Consider the following 25786-nt stretch of genomic DNA (forward strand, 5'->3'; position numbering starts at 1 on the left):
TTAGGCGAGGGGCAAGCGTGTGCGAGTGAGTGAGCCACAAGCACTGCGTCTCCGTCCCGGGGGGGGGAGGGGGCAAATGCGGCCGCGACGAGGTGCAGTGCGGGCCGGGCCGACACTGCAGGGGCTCTTGCGCTGCTCAGTAGCGGGGGAAGCCAACCCAAGACCGCGCCTGAAAGCAGCGCCGAGCTACGCTGAGGAGCCGCGAGCTCGGGGTCCGCCCCGTCCCAGTCCCCGCCTCCGGCCCGGCCCGGTCCCTCCCTGCTCCGCTCCGCTCCTGCCGGCCAAGGCGCGGAGTAGGCTGCACGTGCACCCTGATGCGGGCAGGAGGGGACCGGCCCGGCCGTGGCCCGGGGGCCGCCTGCTTCAGCGGCGCGCGGGCGGCATGGTGCGGGGAGGTGGGAGCCATGGCCGCGCGTGAGGCGGCGGAGCGGGGGCCGGAGCCGGAGCGGGAGCCGGACCCGTACCGGCGGCCGGCGCGCAGGATGCAGTGGCTGGTGAGCGCGCTGGCCTACCACTACGGGCTGGACCGCGGCGTGGAGAACGAGATCGTGGTGCTGGCCACGGGCCTGGACCAGTACCTGCAGGAGGTGTTCCACCACCTGGACTGCGCCGGCGACGGCCGCCTGCCGCGCGAGGACTTCCAGACGCTGTGCCACGTGCTGGGGCTGCGGGCAGGGACCGGGACCGGGGCCGAGGAGGACGCGGCCGCCTGCCGGGACGTGTCGGCTGAGCTCACCTTCCGCCAGTTCCACGCGCGGCTCTGCGGCTACTTCAGCACCCGCGCCGGCTGCCCGCCCGGCCGCGCCGCGCTGGCGCGCCTGCCCGTGGGCGAGGAGAGCGAGCACATCGAGACGCAGATCCGGCTCCGCAGCCCGCTACGCCGCCGCCGGGGCCGGGGCCGGGGGGCCGGCGGCAGGAGCGGCGCTGCCCCCGGGCCGCCCGGCGCCTGCTCGCGGGAGTGCTACGAGGAGATCGTGGCTCTGGAGCAGGCGGAGGACCGCATCGCGAAGCTGGAGGACGAGAACGCCAGCCTGCGGGAGCTGGTGGAGGACCTGCGAGCCGCTCTGCAGAGCAGCGACGCGCGGTGCCTGGCGCTGCAGGTGAGCAGGGCGGCGCGGAGCCCGCACCCTGCCCGGCCCGCAGTGCTCGGCGCCTTCCTCCGCCCCGGCGGTGCTGCGAGGGAGGGTGGGCGGGCAGGCAGCCTGCGCCTCGGGCTGAGGAGCTAAGCAAGAGGCAAGGGCGAAGAGGATGTAGGGGGCGCGTTGCTGGCTGTGGTAGGTCTGCCTGCGGCTTCTAGGGTGCCCGTGGGCAGCCAGTGTGTGCAGGTTTGCATCGCTGCTTTGAAGTAGGTTTATCAGTTGATAATTGAAGGCAACCCTCTTCCAGGGAATACAGGCTTCTAGGTACTTTGCTGAAGAGCTGCATTCAAGCTTGGTTTACATTTAACTTGTAGCACAAGTAACCTGTCACCGGCTGGAAGTAAAAATCACTGGTGGGTGAGTCCTACTGTTGGGTAAGGAAGGTCATTACATTCTGGGATCCAAGTTCAGACCAAACTTCTTGTCAGGTTGTAGCTCTTGCGCATTCTCCTTGGCCTTTCAAGGAAGACAAAGCACCATAGAGAAGAGCTGCAGGTTTGAGTTCATTCAAATGTTTGCTGGTTTTAGAGTGAACAGGATATCCTGCTTAACAAGTTAAGGCTCCAAAAGTGTATTGAAGAAATTGTCTGTGGAAGTGCACAAGAGAATATGAAAATTTATTATCTTGCTAGGTCAGCTGGGAACTCTTCATTCATGCTGGAAACATTTCTTGAATCTTCAGGCAAAGTTGCTTTCCTTGGCCATCAGGACTTCCTTTTTTTAGCTAAATTCTGTGTTAATATTGATACAACTTGAATATGAAGATGTTGGGTTCTTTTTAATGAACATCAAAAAAGCTGATTATATTAACCTGAGGGAAATCAAGTATTGATCATATATCTGGTTTCTAATTAGTGACTATAAATGTAAGTAGTTTGTAGAAGAACAATAACTTTTTTTTGGTATTTTTTTCTTGTTTTTATTAGTTTTATTGTGTACAATCTGCTTGGACAATCTTTTTCTTGATGTACTATCAGATATTGAGAGCTATACTACATAGTTTCTTAAAATAGTGAAAGGTTTTCTGAAACAAGTACACAACTTCAATTTAGTGAAGTTGAGGATCTAGGGGTGAAGTGGGAAAGTTGTCTCATTGTGTCTCCTCCTCTGGACTCATGTAGGAAGGTGCCCTTATGAATGCCCTTATCAAGCTCCTAATGCATACCAGCTCATTCCAGCTGAGTTGATGCTGGATGCATCATAGCCTTGTGTGTTGTTTGGTAAGAAACTGGTGCATCTTAGCCATGCTTACCTTGTGGGCCATTAGGCTGAAGTGGATCATTCTTGCCTTTAGTAAAGAATAGCTCCTTGCAGATGTTGTTTTTGGGGGGGGGGGGAAGAGGACAACAACAAACAAACAAACAAACAAAAAAACCTAGCGCTTTACTTTAAACTCAGTACATTCCTGTGCTGAGTGTCCCTCACATGTCCAGCAGAGGCAGCGTGTTGCTGTATCCTGGCTCTGCAGCGTCTAGAAATTGGGCGCTTTAGCAGGGCTTTTTTGACATTTATTTAATAGCCGATCAGCTTTAGCTAAAAGCACCAAAGAGCTCCGCTGAAGCTCCTGATCTTTACAGATGCTGCAGAGCTGGGCTGGAGTAACTTGCTGATTCTTCTAGTAAAGCACAAGCAACCAAAGTGTATTTTGATCTTTTTCTGTGGCCTTTGATTTGTCAGCAACTTTATATAATGTCATATTGTCTAAAGTGTAAGAAAGAGTGTATGTTTGCAAGAACAAAAAATAGGATGCCAGTTGTCAAAGGAATATTTTGGGACTTACACGTAGCCAGAGTTGAGAAGTGCAGTCTGAGGACTCGGTCGTGTGTGTTCAGATTTGGAGCCCATTCTGAAGAGCGACTGCTAGACATACCCATTCAGAGCCTGTTAAATATGGAACCCAATTCTGCTGCTCTTGTTCAGGCAAAACTGTCTGATTCCAGTTATAGATGACAGGACTGTAATAGCAGGCAGAACCCGAGACAACAGGCAAATTCTTGCACACAAAAGGAGCAGTTGAAATGATGAAGAATTGGAAGCCCAATATGCCAGCTATTTTAGCATACCTAGTTACCTTAGATTTAAGAATAAAAAACGTAACATTCATAGAATGTTTACTGGTGTACGTGACTGCAGTTCTAGTTTACCATTAATGCATTTTTCTAAGCCGACTGGAGTGGTAGATACATGTTAGCCCAGTTTTACAAATAGGAACAATGAGACATGTCACAACCCAAAGTTGTGATTTTTTGTTTGTGTGCGCGCTTCGGCACCGCTAAATTATTTCCCGCCAATTTGTCGCTTTCTTTGCATGGTAGAGTTCTCTGCTGCAAGAGAGAACTCTGGTGCAACAGGGGATTTCCCGCCAGATTACAGCTTCTTTGCAGGGTGCATTTCTTTTGCATCGTAGTGATACACGCTGCAAAGAAGTTCCCGCCATTTGTATCAGGATTTGCGCCACATTATTGGCCCATTCCTAATGTAGGCACACATGGCGGCTAGCGATTGGCTTGCTAGCCATACAAAAGGCTTGGGTAGTTTCCTTCCAAGTCGGAGGAGGGAGGACGAGAGAGATTCTGTGTGAAGATCTCCAAGCGCTGCGGACCCTCGCGGACCCAACGCGCCTCCCCTAAGCAGGCAATAGAACCGAGCCTACGGAGCTTTCGCTTCTCGCCTCTCCCTGTCGCCGAGTGCAATCCTAGACGTATCCCTTTCCTGTAACTTCGGACCTGCGGAGCCTAAGTAACTCCGGGGAAACTTTTCAAACCCAATTTAACTGGACCCGCGGAGCCTAGCAAACTCCGTGGGAGCAATCGATTTGTTAGAGTCCTCCAACGAGGGTTCAAGCGGGAACTGTGCCTAGAAACCTGTCCAGCCTACACCAATACCATCTTTGGGTGTAAGTAAACAATCTTTTCAGTCAACCATTATGCCTCCGTAACTAATTCTAACTTGCGTGCGCTAAACCGCCCCGCGGTTCTGTCCAGCCCCGCGTGCCCGGGCTGCTGGCCACAGCCTGTGTGCACCGAAGACGGGTCCGGTACGACCCCGGTTCGCTCCCGGCTCGCCCGTGGCAGCCAGAATGGGATCGGAATCACCGCCGCACATGGCGACGAGGGCGGGATCGGGGCCCGGCCCGCACAAGACAAAAGGTGAAGTAATGGATCCAAAACCATAAAGTTAATGCAAGAACCAGGATTAGAACTCAGGACTCCTGACTCCCACCTCTTAGGTTATTCCAACTGGCCAAACTGGCTTTAAAAAAAAAAAAAAAAAAAAAAAGAGCATGTAAAGCTTCTCCAAAGATTAGCAGCCCACTGATACTGACAACAGAAAAGCATATTATTTGAGTCATAAATTTTAAATAAGTCTAATGATTTACCCCAAGGATTGGCTTTGCATAGGGTAAAGGAAGGTTTCTAATTAAATGCAGATCATCTGTACACAATGAAAAATGTCAAAACATTATCTATTTTTAGCTCTTATTAAAATGCCAGTTGTTTCCAGATAAGTTAATTTTTCTTCTTTATACCTCTGTTCATTATAGGTAGGACTGCGGAAGAGCCATGCTGATCATAAGAAAGATGGGACTTGTTTCATAGGTAATAAGACACTATTAACTCAGAACAACTCCCCGACCACCAAGTGCATTCAGAGTGTCCTTAAGGAAGTGGAGCTACTTCGGAGTTCCAGAGATGGACAAATTGAAGAAGCAATTAGGTTCAATCAGGAATTGGAAAGGGAGTTGAGGAGTTCTCAGGAAGCAGTAGTCACCTTGGAAGACTGCAACCGTAACCTAAAGAAGGAACAGGCAGAAATGAGGAAAAAAGTTGAGGAAGCCAGATATGCAGTCCTGAACAGTCTTGAGAAAGTGAAGGAACTAGAAGCAAAAGCCAATGAAGTACCACAGCTACAAACACACATTCAGCAGCTAGAATCAGAACTACAGTACTACAGGTAAGCTTTCTTGATTTTATTGTCTCAATTGTGGATCTGTGTACAACAGTATTATAGATTCATGTCTTTACAATATTATACTAAAAATGGAGCCCAGTAACAAAAACATTTAATATAAATATAGTAGCAAATAGTTTGGTTACTTTGTTCAAACTTATTTATATTATGGGTGTATGTGTGTTGTGTCATTTTTGGGAGCATGGCATTTAGCTAGAATCCTTAATAAACTGAATTGAAATTGAATTTCTTTATTCTTTAAAGAAGTCATTTGAAACAGGTAGGCTTTAGACCATACAAATGAAATGTCTATCAAATCACCATCTTTAAACACAGCTTGACTTGAAAATAAATGGTTATTTTATCAAATCTATTTATAAATGTGGTTGGAGAGAAATTAGGAGCTATCTATTCATTTACTTAGTAAGACTCCACAGCAGATATCACTGCATTTTTTTGGCGGAAGTAAAGATATATTACAGTGAGGAGATTCTCCAAATAACTGATACACCAAAAAGAAAAGAAGCAGCAACACTTCAAGATAAACCTATAGAATCATTAATTTACTCACTCCTTTATTAGTCTACATTTTTCACCTATTACTTTAAGTTTTAACAACTAATTAGAATTGCATTATTTCCTGTTTATTAAACCTGATATACACGTTAGAAATGGTAACTGAATGGAGAGTGTTCCATCACTCATTTGAAATGTATACTAAGTCATAAGTTGGAAATGTCATGAGCGAAGCTAGGTTCTAGCCTCAAGTTTTAAATTATGCTGTGCATTATAGTCTATCTATGAAAAGTGATAGATGTATCTCAGTTCATTGGATAGCAAATAAACTAAAAAATAGCTTTTGGATAATTATTGTGCATCTTGTAGACATTACAAAGCTTTTCACTGAAGTTAAATAGAAACTAGTGGATTCTAGGACCTAGTATGCAGGGAAAGTGGCTGGGGAGCCGTGAGGGGTCTGGTCCTCCTTGTAGCAGTGCAGCCCTGGCCCCTTCGCCACCATCTTCCCTGAGGCACATATGCACCCACTGCCAGCAATGAGCTGGGCTGGGGTTCTATGGACCCCAGTGCAGCTGCTTGCAGTCTTGGCCAGCTATGCGCTGGCAGCAGCAACAGGCAAGGGGTTTTCCCAGCCAGTTGCTGCCAGCCCTGCCACAGCCCCATAAGGGTGGCAGTAGCACGAGGGGCTGTCCTAGCCTGCTGCTGCCACCTAGAGAATAAGTGAGAACAGACAGGGGTCAGTCCCTGTAGATAGAGGTTATTGGTCAACTGTTTAACAGACAACATTAGGAGAGTTTAAACAGGTACTTAATTAATGGGGATTTACATCCCAGTACAGACCTAATTCCTTTGATGCTTTTGTTCAGACAAAAAAAAAAAAAAAACTTCCACATAATGCAGTGGTGCTTATTTGAATCGCAGGAAGTTTCTCTAGAATCAGAACTGGATAAATAGTGTTATGTATATATCAGCATATCTAGGTGGACATAATAGAGAGAGAGCATTTATTTTCAAATAGACTTCTCTTCAATTTTTTTCCTGATATCTACATATTTTAGTATTTTTGGCTACTCCAAATGTCATAATCTTTTCCAAATTGGTGTTTCAGCTGCTTGCTTATGGTAAGACTTCATGTTGAGTTATTTATGGCAACACAGCTATTGTGCTATATTTACATTGTATATTTATATCAGAAGAATCTAAAAATACCTACTCTATCCGGTGTCTTTATATAAGCATTGTGTACGTTTATAGTTGTGTGGCTGCAAAAAAATGTATGCATTTCATTAAATCGCTGCAGCATTTTAAAAATACTGTCAAGAGCATGTCATTTCCTAGACTACACTCCTAACTTATTAGGCCCCACTGCCAGCAAATCCCTCTATGAGCAGTACAGCCTTCATTCTGTTGTCTGTGACAGTACTCCACCTGCCTGGAAGAGCAGATCTCCACTGGCTTTGCAGTGAGAGTGCAGGCCCTTCTTGCTTCCCACCTGCAGAGAGATTTTTCTCAAGTGTGATGAAGCATGAAAACTCATCCTTGAGAAAAAGGAGTTAAAGATAGGGTGACCAAACATCCCAGTTTGGCCAAGACAGTCCTGGATTCCATAGGCCAGCTCCAGCCAGTTGGTCAAAAGTCCCAGGCTGGAGTCTGGTAGGAGACAGGGCAGCATGGTGCAGCAGGTGGGCAGGCACCACTGCCACTGTGGGGAAACAAGGAATATAGGGACCTCAGATTTGGCATCTTAGGGTGACCATACGTCTTCCTGGCTTGCTCCTGCAGCACGGCAACATTGACTGCTTGCCCCCCTGCCTGGCACACCATGCCACTAGTGTCCCACCAGACTCCAGCCTAGGACTTTTGACCAATCAGCTGGGACTGGCCTATTGAATCCAGGACTGTCCCAGGCAAAACAAGATGTATGGTCACCCTAGTTAAAGATCAATAGTTCAATAGATCATACTTTAAAGATAAAAAAGGGCTACAGCAAAATAAAGGCTGTGGTTTAAAAATGTATAGTCACATTTTATTTGTAATAGAACACTTTGATTTATAATGCAATTGTAAAATTGCACAGTGATTTTTAAATTGAGTATAGGGCTCAGGAATGGAGCCTGATGACAGCCTGAAAACAATCTTTTAAGATGCTGAATATATTCAGCACAGGATAAATGCAGTTATTCCATAATGTTTCATCAGCAGGTTTTTGTTCTGTACAGATATCAGCTCAAAGGGCAAGACATTTGTTGCATTTCCTTGCCCATTTAACACTGGCCTCTGCTTTAACCAACTCCTTTGCTGGCAATTTATGTCAGCTGTGATATAAAGACATGGGGACAAATTCCTCTCTCAATGGGGGAGTCTGTACTGCACATTCCAGGATAGCAGAGAGATCCAGGAGCTCTTAAAGAGAAACAGGATAAGTTAGCTTGCATAGAGATCCAGACTGCTGTGGCTGTGCTATTTCTGCTATTTAAACTAGAATATTTAAAGTTAACTCAGATATCTGTGCACAACTTCAGTTTGCATTTTGGATATACCCAATTATACATATACATTGAATTCCATTTATGTAATGGGTGACAGAATCTAGCTGCCATTAACCATACACTGAAAAGCCATACTGTACCCTTTGCTTATTTAGTTCAAAAAAGTCCTTGGAGGTAGATTGTGCAGAATCACAGGTTGAAGTTACATGTTAAACTTAGACACTATTAAAAGGCACTTAAAATGCAAGCGTCCACACAATGCTCATTAACTCATGCTGAGGGCCTGATGAGCATCTCAAAGTTGCTCCACTTCAGGCAAGGGTTAACTCTTGGCTGTGCTACCTGGCTTGTTGAAAGTAACTTCAGTCTGCTCCATGGAGATGAAGAGCAATTTGCAGTCCTCCAAACATCCCAGGATGCACTGTTCCCAGCCCTCCCCACCCCTGCTCCTTGGACAAACTTTACACCTTTCCAAACTCTACTGCCCAGCAGGTGTTACTGTCAAGGAGCAGGTGGGGTCCTGCCAGTGCCAGGAGGCAGGTTGCAGTGGCAGGAACATGGAGCTGAGAGGTAAAGAGGTGTGACCATGGGGGTTTCCTCCCGCAGGACAGGAATGAGGGTCTGAGGCTTTGCTACAGGGAGCCCTTCACCAACTCTTGCCAAACCAGTGCCCCCCACTCCTGATCTCAGCCCTCCCAGCCTTCCCTGGAGAGGATTGTACTTTTTGCCCAGAGCCAGGCAAGAGCCATGGAAAACTTCAGTTAATCTCCATGCTGCTGCTATGCTAAATCCCTGGCGTCTGTGCTGGTAGCATAGCCCTCTTCCCCCACCCCCCCAAACTCAGGATAGGAATAGGGGTGCAGAGGAAAGCCACAGCCCCATTAGACCATGTGGCTGGGGGAGCACCAGAAGTGCTTGAGGGAAATGGGCCAGGCAATGTGGGAAAGTGTCAGTTATCTTGAGTAATTGAGGTTAATTTAACTTTGTGGCTTTTGGCCAGCTCTGGGCAAAAGGTGTAAGTGCTCTCTGGGGAAGACTTAGGGGGCCCGAGATCAGGTCATAGGGGGCTGCAATCAGGTCAGCGGAGGTCAATGAAGGGCTCCCGCAGCACAGCTTTTTCCCCACTACCCCCTACCCTAAGATGCGGATATGGGGGGGCCTGTGGAGGGAAGCCGAGACCCCATGCCTCTCTTCCTCCCAGCTCTATGCTTCTGCTGCTGTAACCCCTGACTGCCCCCCATCCCCACACCCAGAGCAGGGATACAGCCCAGGTCTCCTAGGTGCACCCCTGCTCACCAGCCTTTTAGTGGTAGGTGAGAGCTGTATAGGAAAGAAACAGTATTAACCCTTAGTGTGCAACTGCTCACAGCACATTCCAGCTTTAACACTGCTGAACTCCATATTTAGTATGGAGTAAATATACCATGCAACTTGACCCATAGAATCCTAAGCTAGAAGGGACTTCAAGGGTCATCTAGTAGTTGAACCCCCTACATGAATGCAGGATAGCACAAGAATAGTGTATCCCAGACAAATGTCAGTACAACTTCTCAAAAGTCTCCAATGAAGGAAATTCCACAAACTTCTCTGAACAGCATATTCCACTGTCCTCCTGTTCTGGCATTGGGGCACAAGGCAGCCCATATAGAAGGGAAGAATGAGGTGTGGTCTCTCTCTCTTCTGTACATACTTGCCTTCATTTATCTGCCCTCTGCTGTCCATAAGACCTGTAGATAGGTAGGGAGTTGGCCAAAGAATACAGTGAGGTGAACAGCTGCTTTAAACCTCATGTTTCCCCCAGATGTCAGATGAAAATTAGAATGCTTAAAGGACTGTAAATTATTGCTGCTATGAACAGATTATTCCAGCTCTATGAATTTTCTGCATCTCAGCAAGTCTGTGAGTACATTACAAGCATCCAGGTGCAGCATGAGTAAATACTGCAGGGTGTGGACAGAGAGAGGCACTCAAATAGAAGCTGTTGTGCTCACAGGGCAGAGGAAGGTTAGTCACTTGAGACTCCCAGCCTAACTTATTCAAGTCTCTTTTCATCCCCAGTATACTCTGGTGAAAGCCCTGCTCTTCTCAGAGGACAGGTACTAGTCTACCAGTCTCACACAACGTCCTTGCTCACCTTTCATGCTTTTTAAAATGTTAAGGAGAGGTCTGTTTGCCTCAGATTCCCCAAGTAATTTAGGTGACTGACTCCAATTTCCAGCCCTTAGTTACCAAAGGCCACCAGGTTGCTGTAACTTTTGGGCATTATTAGTCATGACTCAGGTAATATTACCCAACATCCTCCCAAGAGGTGGATAACTTAAGTCTACCTCTTGAGAGGAAAACCATTTAAGGACTCACTGTTGACAGAATGCTCTCCTGAGTAGGGATGTTCTCCTGTTTTGGCAGGACTAAGGTCAGTTCCCCATTGTATCAGTGCACCTCTAGTGGATACATCAGTCCGATATCGGATCAGTACCAATATAAAGAAAATTTGCTATATCGGATATTGGCCCAATGGGGCAGATAATTTGGCTGATAAATGCCCATGCTGCATGCAGCAGCAGTGAAGCACAGGCAGCAGCATGGAGAGTTAGTTGCCTTCGGCAGATTGGGGGGGGCAGATCAATGCCCCCACAGTGAGGGAGGGGGCAGGGGAAGGGGCAGGCTCTGCCCACACATGGTGGGGGGGCATGCAGGACAAAGCCATGGCTCAGGGGGGGTGCAGCTTCCACCACTGCTTGCACCCTGGGAGGGTGGGAACCATCACGTGTGCTCCTGGATCTGCATGGGGTGGGCAGGCTGCAGCTGCCGGCTCAAGCCAGCACTGTACAGCATTCTTCTTGGCAGGGGTGTGGTTCGGAGCAGGCACCAGTGGTGCTGGGAAGGGGCTGCAGCCACCCCAAGTTTCACTGCAGCTCTGCTCCACTCCTAGCACCGCAGCCGCTGCCTGCCCAGTGCACCCCACCTCAATAATCTGCTGCCACCCATGCGATGGGAAGAGCTGAAGTAGTGCCAGTCAGCTGGCAGCTGTGGCACTGGGAGTGGAGCAGAGCTGCAGCAAAATTTGGGGTGGCTGCAGCCCCCTCCGAGCCCCGTCCACATCAAGAAGAGCCCTGTGCAGCGCTGACTCGAGCTGGCAACTGTAGCCCACCCCACGCAGAGCCGGGGATACACGCAACCCCACCCCCGTGCCCTCCTGAGATGCAAGCAGGGGTGGGAGCTGTCCCCCCCCCCCCCAAGCTATGGCTTTGTCCTGTGTCCCCTCCCCCAGCCCTGACTGGGCATCACCTGCCCCCTCCTTCCCTTCCTTCCTCACTGCAGGGGTGTTAATCTTGCCAAACTGATTCAGGCTGAAGTTTTCCATGTTAGGTATCTTCCTCAAACTAAATTATTTGGGGGAAATTTTAGTAAAACTAGTTAAGTTACTTCAGAGAGCAGGATTAGAGGAAAAGGTGTGGTTTTGTCCATATTAAAATAAGGACATGTTTAGCCGAATAGTTCTAGTATTGCGAGCTAGTGGGGACAGGGAAGAAGTTGAGATCGGATGAGGAGCTGGGGATACAGAGATTGACTAGATGAGGAGCTTGGTTGGGAATAGAAATAGAGGAAACTGATAAATTGCTGGGAAAGGAAAAGGCAGTGTAAGACTGGAAGAGAGAGAAGCAGGAGGGTTTCAGCTTGAAGGGAAGGGGGGGGGGGGCAGAAGGTTGTTACTCATAGACTAACTTCCCTTCCATGGCCAGGCAACTTCCAGTTAAAGTTTATGCACCAAATAAATCTATTAAGGCAAAATAGAAGAAGAGAGCTGAATGGCATGTCAGGAGACTGTCTAGTTCAGCACCATGCACTAATCAGGTGCTGCTAAATGTTGTCTGACAGATATTTGTCTAACCCAGGTGTGAGAAAGTGGGGGTCCCTGACCAGCCACAGTGCTAGTTTTTCCCCACCTGCCTTTGGGCATCCCACCCACCTGTCTCACCTCTCATGCCTTGTTGTTAATTAAGTTGTTAATTAAGGCAGGAGGCTGCCCATTCTTGCTCTGATGCCAGGGGGCGCTGTCTGCAGCTCTGTTCCTCCCCTACACCACAGCCCAAGCCTCACAGATGGCATCCAGATGACAGTATGTTCCCAGCCTACAGCTGGAGCTAGCTTAGGCCTCGTTGTCAAGCTGGAGATGCACACACATTCATACTGCCCGCCTCTCACCACAGAGTCTCTCACTCCCCCCCTTCTCACAGGGTCTCTTTCACACCTCAAAAACTTGTACTGCGTTGCTCCCTCTTGGAGCAGGCCCCTTAGGCCATAGGCTTTACCTGGCTCATAGCCTGGGTGGCAGACATACTGTCTTTTGGGCCTTTCCCACAACCCTTACTGGGGTAGTGGCCAGCCAGCTGGGTCTAAGCTTGCCCTGGCCCTTTCCCAAGGCAACTCTGTACACTCAGACAATACTAGGCTCCCAGCCCTTTGGTTTCTCCCCTCCCTGGGGCCCCTTATCTCCACCCCCTCCCCAGTGGGTTTCAGGCAGCCACAGCCATGCCTGGCCACTGCTCTTACTCCTTGGGGTCTTGCACCCCACACCGCTCAGGTGGCCACAGCTGTGCCTGGCCCAACTACTTCTAATGTTGAATGACCCACCTGAAGGTGAGGGAGGGAGTTAAGGTGCCCCTACCCACCTTTCACCAGGGTGGTAACTGGTCTGGCATTTCCTGGGATTCCCATACCACTGAGAGCCCCTCCAGGCCACCCACTCCCAGCAGGGTGCAGTTTTAGCTCATGCCCAGGACCAGGAGCCTCCAAACCATCCCCTACAGCTCCTGCCCTTACCTCCAGGATGTCACATGCAGCCTTGCACTCAGGCAATGTTACTACCTGGCCTGCCAGCAGTAAACTGCTCTGTTTATATGGCTGGCCAGAGATCTAAAATGGCCGCCGCAATCAAGCTCCTGTTGGCCACTTGGCTCAGCTCTTAAAGTGACAGGCACCAACAGTGCCCTGCCACATGCCTTCCCCCTTAAAATAGTTCCTGTGGGAGGTTTCCCCTGCTGCTCCTCCAAAGCAGGCTCCCCTCAGAGCCTGTGAAAGCCCTCAAGTGGCGAGCACCCCCAACGGTGCTCCGCCACACACCTCCCCCCTTCGAATGACATTTAGGGGCTTCGCTTGGCTGCCTTCCCTGCGGCCTTTGTCCCAGACTGCTGCAGCCCCTACCACGTGGCAAGCGCCCCAACTGTGCTCCGCCACACCAGGGGTGGGCAATTATTTCGGGTGGAGGGCTGCTTAAGGAGTTTTGGTGAGCTGTCAAGATGCCATATAGATAGCCCTGCCCCTTGACATTTGTCCTGCCCTGTGGTCACCATCTGGGAACTAGATATCACACTCCTAACCCCTGACCTTTGCCACCAGAAGTCCCTCCCCTTGCTCCCTAGAAATACTCCTGGGCGGGGGGGGGGGGGGGGGGGGGGTGCCATCTCAGAACCAGAGAAAAAACAAATCATACACTAAAAGTCAAACACCTACTATAGCATATTTACATTTTATTACAAACAGTATATTTGTCATTATGTGTGTTTGTGTGCTGGATATAGAGGTGATTGCATAATAACTCAAAATAAATTCTTAGCTTTGTATATTGTGGGGGTGTGTGTGTGTGTGTATGGTGGGGTGTGTGTGTATATGTGTGTGGTGTGTATAGTGGGTGTGTATGGTGGAGGGGTGTGGGGGAGGTTTGTGAGGGGGTGTGGCTGTGGGGGGGCATAGGGTATGTTGGGGGGTTGTGTATATGTGGGGAGTTGTGGGAGCAGAGTGTGGGTGTGTGGGGGGGAGGGGTGTGGGAACCCCTCCACACTCCTCCCATGATGCACAGGTGCCTGGCAGAATGCAGCTCCAGCCAGCACTGCACATCGCAGTGGGGGGCACAACCTCTGCCGGGCTATCTGTATCGCTGGTGCCCCCCACCACTCATGTGCAGCCCCTGCACTTGCACAGCACAGGAGGGAAGCCCCGCATGCTGGAGCAGGGGGCTATGCAAGTGCAGGGGCTGTGTGTGAGTGGTGGGAAACAGGTGGCCTGATGCGGAGTTGTGCCCCTTGCTGCGATGCGCAGTGCTGGCTGGAGCTGTGTCTGGCTGGACACTTGCGCCGAGTGCTGCCCTGCAGCTGCTGCCACCACCTACCAGGCTGTGCGCCATGGATGGCGTGTAGGGGACTCCCCACCCTCCCTCACACCCACATGCTGCCCACCCAGGCTCCATGCTGCCACCACCCCCTTGGGTGTGGGCTCTGCGCTGCCACCAGCACCAACCGCACACTCTGCGCTCCCGCCCAGCTGCAATCCCATCCTGCTGCTTCCCTACCTGCAGCAGCAGCCCTGCGCAGAACTTGTACACTGGCTGACTGGGCCTTTCTGCCTACAAGGATGGGAGTGAGGTAGTAGGGTACATTTGGGGCTGTGTGTACACATGGGCACCTCATTCCCACCCTTGTGGGCAGAAGGGCTGGGCAGGGCACAATTTGTTGGTGGGTGGGGCACAATTTGTTGCTGGGCACCATGGGCTGGATGAAAAAGCTTGGCAGGCCAGATTTGGCCCATGGGCTATATTTTGCTCTCTAGTGAAGGCAGATTTATAAATCTCCCTCTTTAGCCTGTTTCAGTGCTTCACTGTCCTTATAGTTAGACAGTTTTTCCTAATATTCAATCTACATTTTCATTGCTAAAAATTAATGTTTTGGGGTTTTTTGGCTTCTCTTCCCTGGACATGGAGAATAATCCATTACTGTTGGGGCTTTTTTATACAAGAACTTTTTACATATTGGAAGACTGTTACCATATCTTGCCTTATTCTTGTCTCTTCTAGACTGTCTAGCCAAATTACTTCCAACCTTTCCTTGTAGGTAACATTTCTTAAACTACTTTTGACTCTTATTGATCTCCTCTGGACTCTTGTTTAAATGTTTTGTAAAGTGTAAGTATGGCTGTCATCTTACTCATGTCAAATAGAGCAAAATTAATTACCTCCCACATTTTACATTCAGTGCTCCTGTCATTACAGAATAAGATTTATCTTCTTTGCAATAACATCACATTCTTCGCTCACGTTACGTTTGTGATCCACATTAATCCCCAAATCTTTTTGTGCATAACTGCTTCCTAGCCAGTTATTCTACAGCCAGTTTTGTGCTTGTGCATTGTTTTCCTTCCCAAGTGTAGTGTTTCACACTTGCCTTTACTGAATTTCATCTTATTGATGTCAGACTATTTTTTCAATTTATGAAGATCATTTAGAACTCTGATTCTGTCTTCAAAGGTGGCTAAAACCTCTCACCATGAACTTATCTGAAAATTTAATATGTGTAGTCTCTGTTCCATTGCCTAAATTTTTTAACAAAAATAGTGATTCAAACTAGATCCAGAAGACTCCTATAGGGCCCTACTTGAACTGCTCTTGCAGTTTGATAGAAGCTTACTTATAGTTTCTCTCTGAATGTAGTTTTTCAACCAGTTGAGTATCATCTTGTCATGATTTAATCTAAACTGGGGCTGTCCAAATGCTGGCCATCAGGCTGCATGCAACCCACAAGGGACTAAAATGCAATCCAGCCATTGCTGATGTAATTGGCCTTGCTACAGCTGTTCCTTTATAAAAATTAAACTTGAGAGAAAGCATTAAGCAGTAGTTTTGGTACAATAGGCAACATGCTGTCTATATTTATTTAGTTTAAGCATTGACCATTGATTAAGAAGGCAATATTGAATTCTGGGGAAAGACTGTATACTACACTCAGTTGGAAATGGACTTCTGTAACATGGGGAATTCTGATATACATCTCATCCATCTATATATCCAAACATAAACAAAATGTTATATATAGTATCTTCATGAAGGGGAAAATAATGGTACTTTAAAGTTATATGTAAGTTATACACACAAAAATATCTATAGATTTATATCAACCTTTGGATGTAATCTAAGGCAAGGGTGTCAAACATATGGCCCATGGCTGGATCTGGAGATGAGTCATCTAGCCCACAGGACTTCTCATGGTTTGGACCACCCATCTCTGTGGGCCAGATTTGTCTCATGGGGATTATTGCTGCCCCCGTGATGATGCCGTTACTGCTCCTGTGTTTTGGCACAGCTTTGGAATTATTTAGCAGATGTAAGACTGTCTTATTATTACAGATGGGTTTAGGAGGTGCTGCTGTCTATTTGTCCATGTATCTGAATGTGCAACCCAGCAGGTTGCATGTATTCTGGAATTGTTTTCCAAAATGCACTATGCCAGGGGTGGGCAAAATACGGCCAGTGGGCTGGATTCAGCCTGCCAATTGATTTTATCTGGCCTGCAAGTAGGCAATGCAGGTGGTAGCACCACACAGCAAGCCATAGGAGAGCCACACTTGGGCCCATGTCTCTCCTGCCAGGCAGCATGGGCAGCAGCTGTGGCTCTGGCCTCTGCTGGCACCACGGGGAATGCTGGGCGGAAGTAGCCCTGACAACCTTCCCAGCACCTCACAGTAGCCTGGGAGATGGAGTTGAGTCCACCCAGGGCCTGCAGGACTGGACTTGTATCTCCCAGGCACCATGGGGGATGCTGGGAAGAAGCAGCTCCTCCTGCCTACCCACCCGCCACTGTGCTGTGCCAGCAGAGGCCAGAGCTACAGCTGCTGCCAGACAGCAAAGGTGGGGGCTCGAGCACGGCTCACCCAGGGCCTTCCATGCAGTGCTGGATGGGTGAGGCTGTTTCTGCCTAGCATCCGTGCTAGGGAAGGCACACTCACATGTATGTATGTGTGTGTGCGCATGTGCATGCATGCATGCATGTGTGTGTAGCCCTCAACAGCTCACCAAAACTCTTTTAAGTAGCCCTTCAGCCCAAATCATTGCCCACCCCTGCATTTTGCTCTACAAGAGAAGCTATATACTTTCCTAGCACAGGGGTTTCAACCTGTGGTCTGTGGATCCCGGGGGTCTGCAGACAATGTCTGAGGATGCCTGGGGCCTCTGGGACCCAGGAAGAAGGAGTAGGGGAAATCCTGTCCCTTCTGGGACAGAAAGGGCACAGGCCAGGATGGGGGGTGGACCTGGTGCAGGGTTGTGGGCTCCCCTCACCGCCATGTCTTAGGGGTCCATGAAAGATGACTGATCAGTCAAAAGTATGTGAATACCCACACTTAGAATTCAAAGGGGTCCACACCTCTACTTGAAATTGTTAGGGGTCTGCAGATGAAAAAGGTTTGAAAACCACTGCCCTAGCACATTGCAACAGTGCAAAATTAGATTAATAAACAGTAAATGGTTTAAACAATGCATTGCCATAACAATGGGGCCAGCTTTGATTATGCTCAATATTGCTAGTCACCTTGGGTCTCCTTGTGGAGATGACAGCTGGAACCAGAGTACAGATATACAAGAACAGCAGTAAGTTATTTTGCACTGTAAGAGAGAGACTAAGTTCTTACCTAACACGTTAAGAACTTCTATAATAGAAATTAAGAACTTTTATAATTACCTATTTTGTTTTAATGGAAGGAATTGAAATATAAGTGCAAGCTAAATTCTATACAAAAAGACAGAGGCAATATACAAGAAAAGATAGATCAGGAGTGTCAGACTCATTGGGCCCCACAGGCCCAAATGACCTGTGAGTAGCAGTGGCAGTGTTAATCCCCACAGGTGCTGGAGCTTCTTTTTCAGCCTGGCTATGATACCTAGAGAGTTAACGTGGCTGTTGCTCACCCCCATCGTTTCCCCTTCTATCAGTTGTAATAGCTAGGAGCTACTAAAAAAGCCCTATTTTGACAGTGGGTAACAGGAAGGAGAGTGGCATTAACTTCCTGGGTTCCAACCAGGGTGGATAAAAATCAATGATTTTTTAAATAAAAAAGAAATAGGACTTTTAAAAATGTAAATTAGATTTTGCTTTTAAATCAGATTTTTAAATTAAAAAAAATCAATAAAATACTAAATTTCTCTCTCGTTTAAAAAAAAACAATTCCAATTAAATCTTATCACAAACATGCTACACCCAAGGTTCCCTCTAAGGTGTGTGTGTGCACGGCTACACACAAGTAAAAGTATGGCCGTGCACAGCCTTTTCAAGGCCGTGCACCAGGAGAGGCTGGGGCAGAGATTCACTGGCTCCGGGGAAGTGCTCCATTCCTCTGCATCAGGGCCGGGGGGTGGAGCACTTCCCCAGAGCCGGTGGAGCCCGCGCCAGCCACCCACCCCAGCCTCCATCCCTGCCTCGCCTCACCTCGGGGAGGAGCCGCTGCCTGCCCCAGTGAGGCTCCGCCGGCTCCGGGACACTGCTCCGCTCCCCTGCATCGCCCCTGCATCGCCTCAAGGAGCAAGGAGGCATGTGGCATCAGGGCCGCGGAGCGGAGCAGTGTCCTGGAGCCAACACAGCCTCGCTCGGGGCAGGCAGCGGCTCCTCCCCGAGGTGAGGTGAGGCAGGGATGGGGGCTGGTGCGGGCTCCGCCAGCTCCGGGGAAATGCTCCACTCCCCAGCCCTGATGTGGGGGAGCAGAGCACTTCCCCGGAGCTGGGGAGTCTGCACCAGGCTCTGGCTCCAGCCTCTGGTCCCCGGCTCCAGCCCCTGGTCCCTGGCCCCAGCCTCCAGCCACCGGCCCCTGACTCCAGCCCCTGGCCCCTGGTCCTAGCCCCTGGCTCCTGCCTCCGGCCCCAGCTCCAGCCTCCGGCCCCAACCCCTGGCCTCCAGCCCCCAGCCCTCAGCCCCCTTCAGTAAGTGTACCACGCCAGACTGAGGCGGTGCGCTCACGGACCAAGGCGGTGCGCTCACGGATCGAGGTGGCGCGCTCACAGACCACTGCTCCTTAGAAGGAACATTGGCTACACCTACACTTACAGTCTCATAACAATGAATTCATGGCTCTGTCACACACACACACATTGAGTTACCTACCAGTCAAACATGGGCATTCATTTCAGTTTTTCATCTCCTGAAAGTGGCTCTAGTCTGTCTGTCCAGCCTAACTACCAGCTCTTGTCCCTTGAAAGTTCTGGGCTTTCAGTTTCTATTTCTCAGCAGACTAAAGTCACATGTGCAAAGTCCCAGGCTGGATAGGATTGTTGTTCTGTGCTTCTGTGGTGGTGGAGCTGGGCCAAACATGGCAGAGGACTTAGTTAAGACACTATCTTAAAGACAGAGAGACAATATAGGAAAGGACCGCGGCAGAGTAAAAAGGAACAATGGAGTGGACTGGAAAGAAAAAGGGAAGACATTATTCAATAGTATTCACACAGCTTCCTATATTCCCCCACACTTTTGCCACAGTAAAACTGCCATGGCTTCTGGATGTAAGAGAGACCCTATCTAGGAATATTTTGAAGAAATTCCTTCCCTGGGTAAAAAAGGAAAATGTATCAAGTGTAAGCAGTGTAAGAAGGAGATGCAGGGCCTAGTTGCAAGAATTAAACATCATAATGAAAAACTGCTTATTGGGAGAAAATGTGTGGATGAAGACGTGGATATGTCTGAAGAACAATGTGGATCAACTGATTAGTAAATTAAATAATTCACTTTTCAATGCATCATTCTTCAAGACTCTCTCTATGCCTTTTAGTATAAGTGTGATTTAACAAGTAAATTCCCAAGCTGTTTGCTATGTTGGATGTTGCTAGAAAAAAAATTTAGCTTAGCTAATCCTTATGGCTTGTTTAATTAGTTAACCAGGTTTAGAATCTATCACACAAGTTTATGGTACAGAAAGCTGCAGTAAGAGAAATCTAGAGTTGCCAGTTGCTGCTGGGTGTCACTTTCTTATTTTATATTACACAATACATGCCCCTTATTTTGGAACATCATGGCCCATAATGTTGATGACATCAATCTATTCCCCATTTTACTTCAGCATAACTCAGCTTTCGCAAGGGAACCCCATCCTGTTCTTAAAAACAGAAGTGCCAGTGAGTTCAATGGGGCTTACTCCAAAATTAAGTGTACTCTAAGTGCTGTCAGGCTTAGCTTTTTTGGTAATTTGGAATTAGATCTGCATCCTTGCTGAAAAAAATGTAAATGATTAACTGAATAATAGAGTGAGAAGATCTGAAAAGAATGACTATTCAAAAATCATGTTTGTTTCAGGATCTTATTTAGGCATGAGACTTTGACTGTCCATCTGAAACAACTTCAGTCATCCGTTGGTACTTTTAGCAGCAGTGCTGCAGCTAAATTTATTTCAGACAACAAAGTATCAGTAGCAAGCAAAAGATTTCAGTCATCCAGTAAAACCACCACCATGGATGGGTTTGTAGTAAGGACCAGCAAATACCAACAAGACACCATAGATGAAAACATTGCTCGGTTCTTTAATGCCACAAGTTCTCCTTTTCACATCGTTAACAATAAACACTTTGTTGACATGGTTGAGTCCTTACAACCAGGCTACACTCCACCTGGTAGAGCAGACATTGGTGGAAGGTTGCCACATACAGTGTATGAGAAGGAACTTTAACTGTGTGCAAGAAATACTGAGGGAATATTTGCCAGTTTAAGCTTTGATGGGTGGAGCAATGTACACAATGATGCAGTAAGATGTGTCTGTGTGACAACAGAAGATAGGGTTGCATATCTTTCAGACACAAGAGATTCATTGGGAAATGCCCACACAGCAGAATATTTAAAAGAAGTGGCAGTGAAAGCTGTAATAAACTGTGAACAAAAATTCACCTGTCACGTGCAGTTTTGTCACAAACAATGCTGCAAACGTGGCAAAGATGAGAAGATGCTTAGAAGAAGAAACGGAAGGATGCTCCTAAATAACATCTAGCTGCAGTGCCCATTCAATGCATCTTTTAGCTAAAGACTTAAGTACTTCTTCAGGAATAAAGGAAAATGTTGTTGAAGTTGCAAAATACTTTTGTAACAACCATTTTGCTTCAGCTTCACTGAAGAGAGCAGGAGGATGCAAACTAATTCTCCCTCAAGATGTTTGATGGAGTTCTGTGGTTGATTGTTTTGAACAATTTATTAAGAACTGGCCTAGTCTCATAAAAATTTGTGAAGAAAACCGTGATGAAATAGATGGAAGTATCTCATCCAAAGTGTCCTTAAAGAGGAATATAGAGGATATGCTCAGTATACTGAAGCCTATATCCATAGCCTTAAACAAACTTCAGAGAGATTGTTGCTGCATTGCTGATGCTGTCGAAACTTGGAAGGCACTTGAAGAGACGTTGAAGAAAGAAATACCTAACCAGAAAGTTAAACTGCAGGCAATAAAGAAGCGAATGGATCAAGCACTAACTCCAACTCATTTTCTTGTGAACATTCTCAACCCCAGATATAAAGGTAGATGCCTAACTTCTGAAGAAGATGATGCTGCCATGGCATGGGCATCTCAAAATCATTCCTCAGTGATGCCAGTCATAATACATTTCAGGGCTGGAGGGGAACCATTTAAACAGTACATGGTTACTCATGACGTTTTGAACAAAGTCACTCCCTGAATTGGCAGAAATCATTAGCCAGGCATCTTGAAACAGAGTTCCTTCAGTTGCTAAGCCAACTTTTCACAGCAGTAGTTTCCTCTGCAGGCACAGAGAGAATACTTTTATCGTTTGGTATTATTCACTCAAAGCTAAGAAATCAACTGGGAGTTGGGGAAGAAGAGATGTAGTTGTAGAAGTTTTAAGGACAGTGTACATTTAGTGTTGTGATGACTTGTCTGTTAGTGGTAATAAAATTTGAAAATTAAAAAAAAAGTTTAAGGACATGTAAAATGCTATATTGAGTTGTAAATTAACATGTTTTAGTGATCAGATTTGTGCCATTGTTTAACAAATATGTGAAGAAGTATCAGTGGGAAATGATTTAAATCAGGGTTTTCTCTTGGTGATATAAATCATGATTTAAATCAATGATTTAAATTGCCTTGATTTAAATCAATGCACCCTGCTAACATACATATGAAAACTCAAGAAGGCATCAAGTTTCTGATTCTGTGGGATTAATAACTTCAAATAGTTTGACTTTTTAGATTTTACAGTCTGCAGCATTACAAGTTTATGCATTTAAAATGAGCAATGTTTACAGGTTGAGCATGATGATAATTTGGAAACTGAATTAATTGATGGTGAAGCAGACACTGATTGAAGCAGCTGCCTTAAAAATGGTTGTTTTATGTAAACTTTAGTGAAAAGAGCAGTAAACCAGACTGTTCTAGTTCAGGAACCAGATTCCTATGGTTAAGAACAAGTTGTAGGAACTTGTTATGTAGTGAGTTTAAAATACGGGTGCACCAGCAGAGATTTTTTGGGCCATTACCAATGGCTGATTTTTAAGGAGCCATATCGGCTGGTACCAATCCAATTTCAATATGCAGCCAGGCAGTTTGGAGACCAGCATTGGGGTGATAAGTCTGGTGTGGGAAAGGGGTGGGAGGGGACATGTAGGGGGGCAGATCGAGCCCCCACACTGAGGGAGGGAGTGGGGCTGGGACAGGTGCTGCTCAGCTGGGATGGGGCGGGGTGGGGCATGGGAGCCAGGAGTGGCTTGTCTAGGGGGCATGTGGGGGCATAACTCCTGTCCTGCACACACCCTGGGAAGGCATGGGGGGCATGTGCCCCCAGATCTGTGCATGGGGTGAGAGTGGGCTGCCACTATGGGATGAGGCCGGCCGGGGGTGGCACTGGGCTTTCCCTGGCAGGGAGCTGGGCCAGGCTGTGCTTGGGGTGGGTGGCAACAGTGCTGGGAGGAGACTGCGGGGGCAGGGGCTGCAGCCACCCCAAAATTCACCATAGCACTCCTCCCAGTGCTGCTGCCTGCCCCGAGCACAGCCCTGGCTCATCACTCCCACCGGGAAGAACCTGGTGCAGCCCCTGGCCCCAGCCCACTGTGACAGCCCGCCCTGCCCCATGCACAAATTCAGGGGCACATGCCCCCCGTGCCTTCCCAGGATGCGTGCAGCAGCAGGAGCCACACCCTTGTGCCCTCTGGATGAGCCACTTGTGGCTCTGTCCTGTGCCCTGCCCGTCCCAGCTGTGCAGCGCCTGCCCCACTCCCTCCCTCACTGCGCGGCCCTCAGTCTGCCCCCCCAATGCCTCTTCCCTCCTCCCACCTCTTCCCCCACACCAGACTTACCAGCCTGATGCTGTTCTCCAAGCCACTGTGCTGTGCTTCTGGCTGCGTGGGTGCTGCACAAATGCACGGGGCATTTATTGGACACATTATCGGCTACATCAGGCAAATAAAGCTGATTTCCAGTACTGTCAGTTTTCCCTACATCAGTACCAATCCGATATGGGACCAGTGTATTGATGCACCTCTATTTCAAAACAAAGAAAATGAAAAATGAAATTCTCAAATAAGTTTACAGTATGAGCAACTAAACACTTCTCACATGATTGGAATGCAGCCATAAAGGGCTGCACCCTACACAGAAGGGACTGAGTAGGGAAGAAAAGTGCAGGTGTAGCTCTCTTATGTGAGGGAGCAGTACACCTCCTTGGAGGCTGACATTGGCTTGAAAGAACAGCAGCTCAAAACCCTCTGGGTCAAACTACCGGGTGGGTGGAGCACGGTGAGAGAGATCTAACTGTAGGTGTTTACTACAGACCACCAAACCAAGGGAGGAGCTCAATTTGGGGTTCTCTCGAGAACTGGCAGACGCCGCGTGCGTGTGGGACATGGTTGTCATGGGTAACTTCAACTACCCAGACATCACTTGGGAGGAATACTCGGCTAAATCGGATCGGTTGCACTGCTTCCTGACCTGTGTCAAAGAGCTCTATCTGACTTAGGAGGTGCACAGGCCAACCAGAGGTATCTCTCTCCTAGATTTGGTCTTGGCCAAAGGAGACAATCTGGTGAACGACTTGAATGTAGAGGGTAGCCTGGGCAACAGTGACCACAAAACCATCACGTTCGTTAACCATTGCAAGGCAGGCAAATCAGCTAGCAGGGTTGAAGTTTTGGACTTCAAAAAGCCAATTTCAACAGGCTCAGGGCAATAGTAGGGGAAGTGCTGCAGGACTAGGGACCGAAGGTGGAAGAAGTGCATGAAGAGTAGTTGTTCCTCAAGGACAGTATCCTCGAAGCCCAAAAGAAGTCCATTCCCATGCAGAGGAAAGATAGCAGAAGGGCTAGTAAACCTTCTTGGCTTAACCCTCATCCATTCTCATGAAACCATAACTGTTGTTGGTCTCCTGGGGTAACTTGTTACCCCACCTGCATGAACAAAACCAGTGACAACAGTATAAATGTACCAAAAACTATTTATTAAACATACAGATTGTTTGAAAGAGTATTTATGATGATTTGATCCCAAAATATTAATTAGAACTATGAACAACATTTAAACTTTTTTTAGTATTTCAAAACGTGAATGATCTATTTGCTAAATCTGCAGTTCACACTGTTTTCAAAGTAACTGTTACTTCCAAAAACATTTCCTTACTGTTTTAACTAAATATTGCAATCCTTACAAAGCAGCAGTGATGTATTGTGGTGTGCACAAACAAATCACTTACAGTCTTTGCATTGTTGCCGGGTTTTGTGGTCATCCGTTCTTGGACAAAAAGCACAGTGTTCACTTATGCTTACAGAAGGTTCTACTGAGGTGCGTTGTGGCAATTTGTAATTTAGGACAGTCATACCAGACTTGACGGGCTTAGACAGATTACGTGTATCCATTGTTCTTTGTTCTATTTGTCCGTCAATCAACTATTCTCCAAGCTCCTGCAAAAAAAAAGTGCTGTCTTCTTAAATGTGATCTTTGCTTCCAGTTTACATTGTGGCTTAGCCAAATGATGAAGCTGGCAATGGCAGTCACATCTAGCATATTGAAAAATAGTGTCATTGGCCACCTTTTGATTTTTCCATCTGCAGGTGGTCACACGGACTAAGTGGTCAAGGTTTTCATAGATTCATAGATCGTTAGGGGCTGGAAGAGACCTTGCAGATCATCAGGTCCAGCTCCCCTGCTCTAGGCAGGAAGACAACTGGGGTCAGGTGACCCCAGCGAGCTGACTGTCTAGACTCCTCTTGAAAACCTCCAGGGTAGGTGACTGCACCACCTCTGGAGGGAATTTATTTCACAGTCTGGACACCCTGACTGCGAAGGAGTTTTTCCTAGTATTAAGCCTGAAGCGACCTTCCAGGAGCTTATATCCATTCGTCCTGGTCTTCTCCAGGGGTGCCCTATTGAACAGTTATTCACCGAGCTCCTGATGCACTCCTCTGATATAGCGTTAAGCCACTATCAAGTCCCCTCTCAACCTTCTCTTCTTTAGGCTAAAGAGGCCCAGGTCCCTCAGCCTATCCTCGTATGGCTTGCCTTGCAAGTCCCTGATCATACAGGTGGCTTTTTTCTGGACCCTCTCAGGTTTTTCCACATCCTTATTGAAATGCAGCACCCAGAACTGGATGCAGTACTACAACTGCAGTCTCACCAGTGCTGAGTACAGCGGGAGTATCATTTGATTAGTTTTACATGAGATGCTTTGGTTGATGTATGCCAGTGTATTGTTTGCCCTGCTGACCACTGCCTTGCACTGATGGCTCATATTCATACAATAGTCGATGATAACCCCAGGTCCCTTTTGGCCGTGTTGCAAGTCAAGCTTTCACTACTGAGCATATATATATGTTGATGGTTGTTTGCCCCCAGATGGAGCATCTTATACTTGGAAGTGTTAAACTTCATCTTGTTCTGGTCTGCCCAACTCTCAAG

The 25786-nt window shown here is 47.7% G+C and overlaps 1 protein-coding gene across 3 annotated transcripts in view; it reads left to right on the plus strand.

The window, feature by feature from the left end:
- The first annotated feature begins 211 nt into the window (after positions 1-211).
- EFCC1 (EF-hand and coiled-coil domain containing 1) overlaps positions 212-25786 on the plus strand; it is a 120714-nt gene continuing 95139 nt past the window's right edge. The window contains exons 1-2 of one of the 3 annotated variants that reach the window (XM_059715846.1): positions 212-1100; positions 4684-5093. In XM_059715846.1, coding sequence (XP_059571829.1) covers positions 315-1100; positions 4684-5093 — 1196 coding nt within the window. In that variant the 5' untranslated portion in view covers positions 212-314. The remainder of the gene's footprint in view (positions 1101-4683; positions 5094-25786) is intronic. The other 2 variants (XM_019495473.2, XM_014596826.3) reach the window with 2 other exon arrangements.

This window comes from Alligator mississippiensis, chromosome 12 (assembly GCF_030867095.1).
Source record: "Alligator mississippiensis isolate rAllMis1 chromosome 12, rAllMis1, whole genome shotgun sequence".
Taxonomy (NCBI): domain Eukaryota; kingdom Metazoa; phylum Chordata; order Crocodylia; family Alligatoridae; genus Alligator; species Alligator mississippiensis.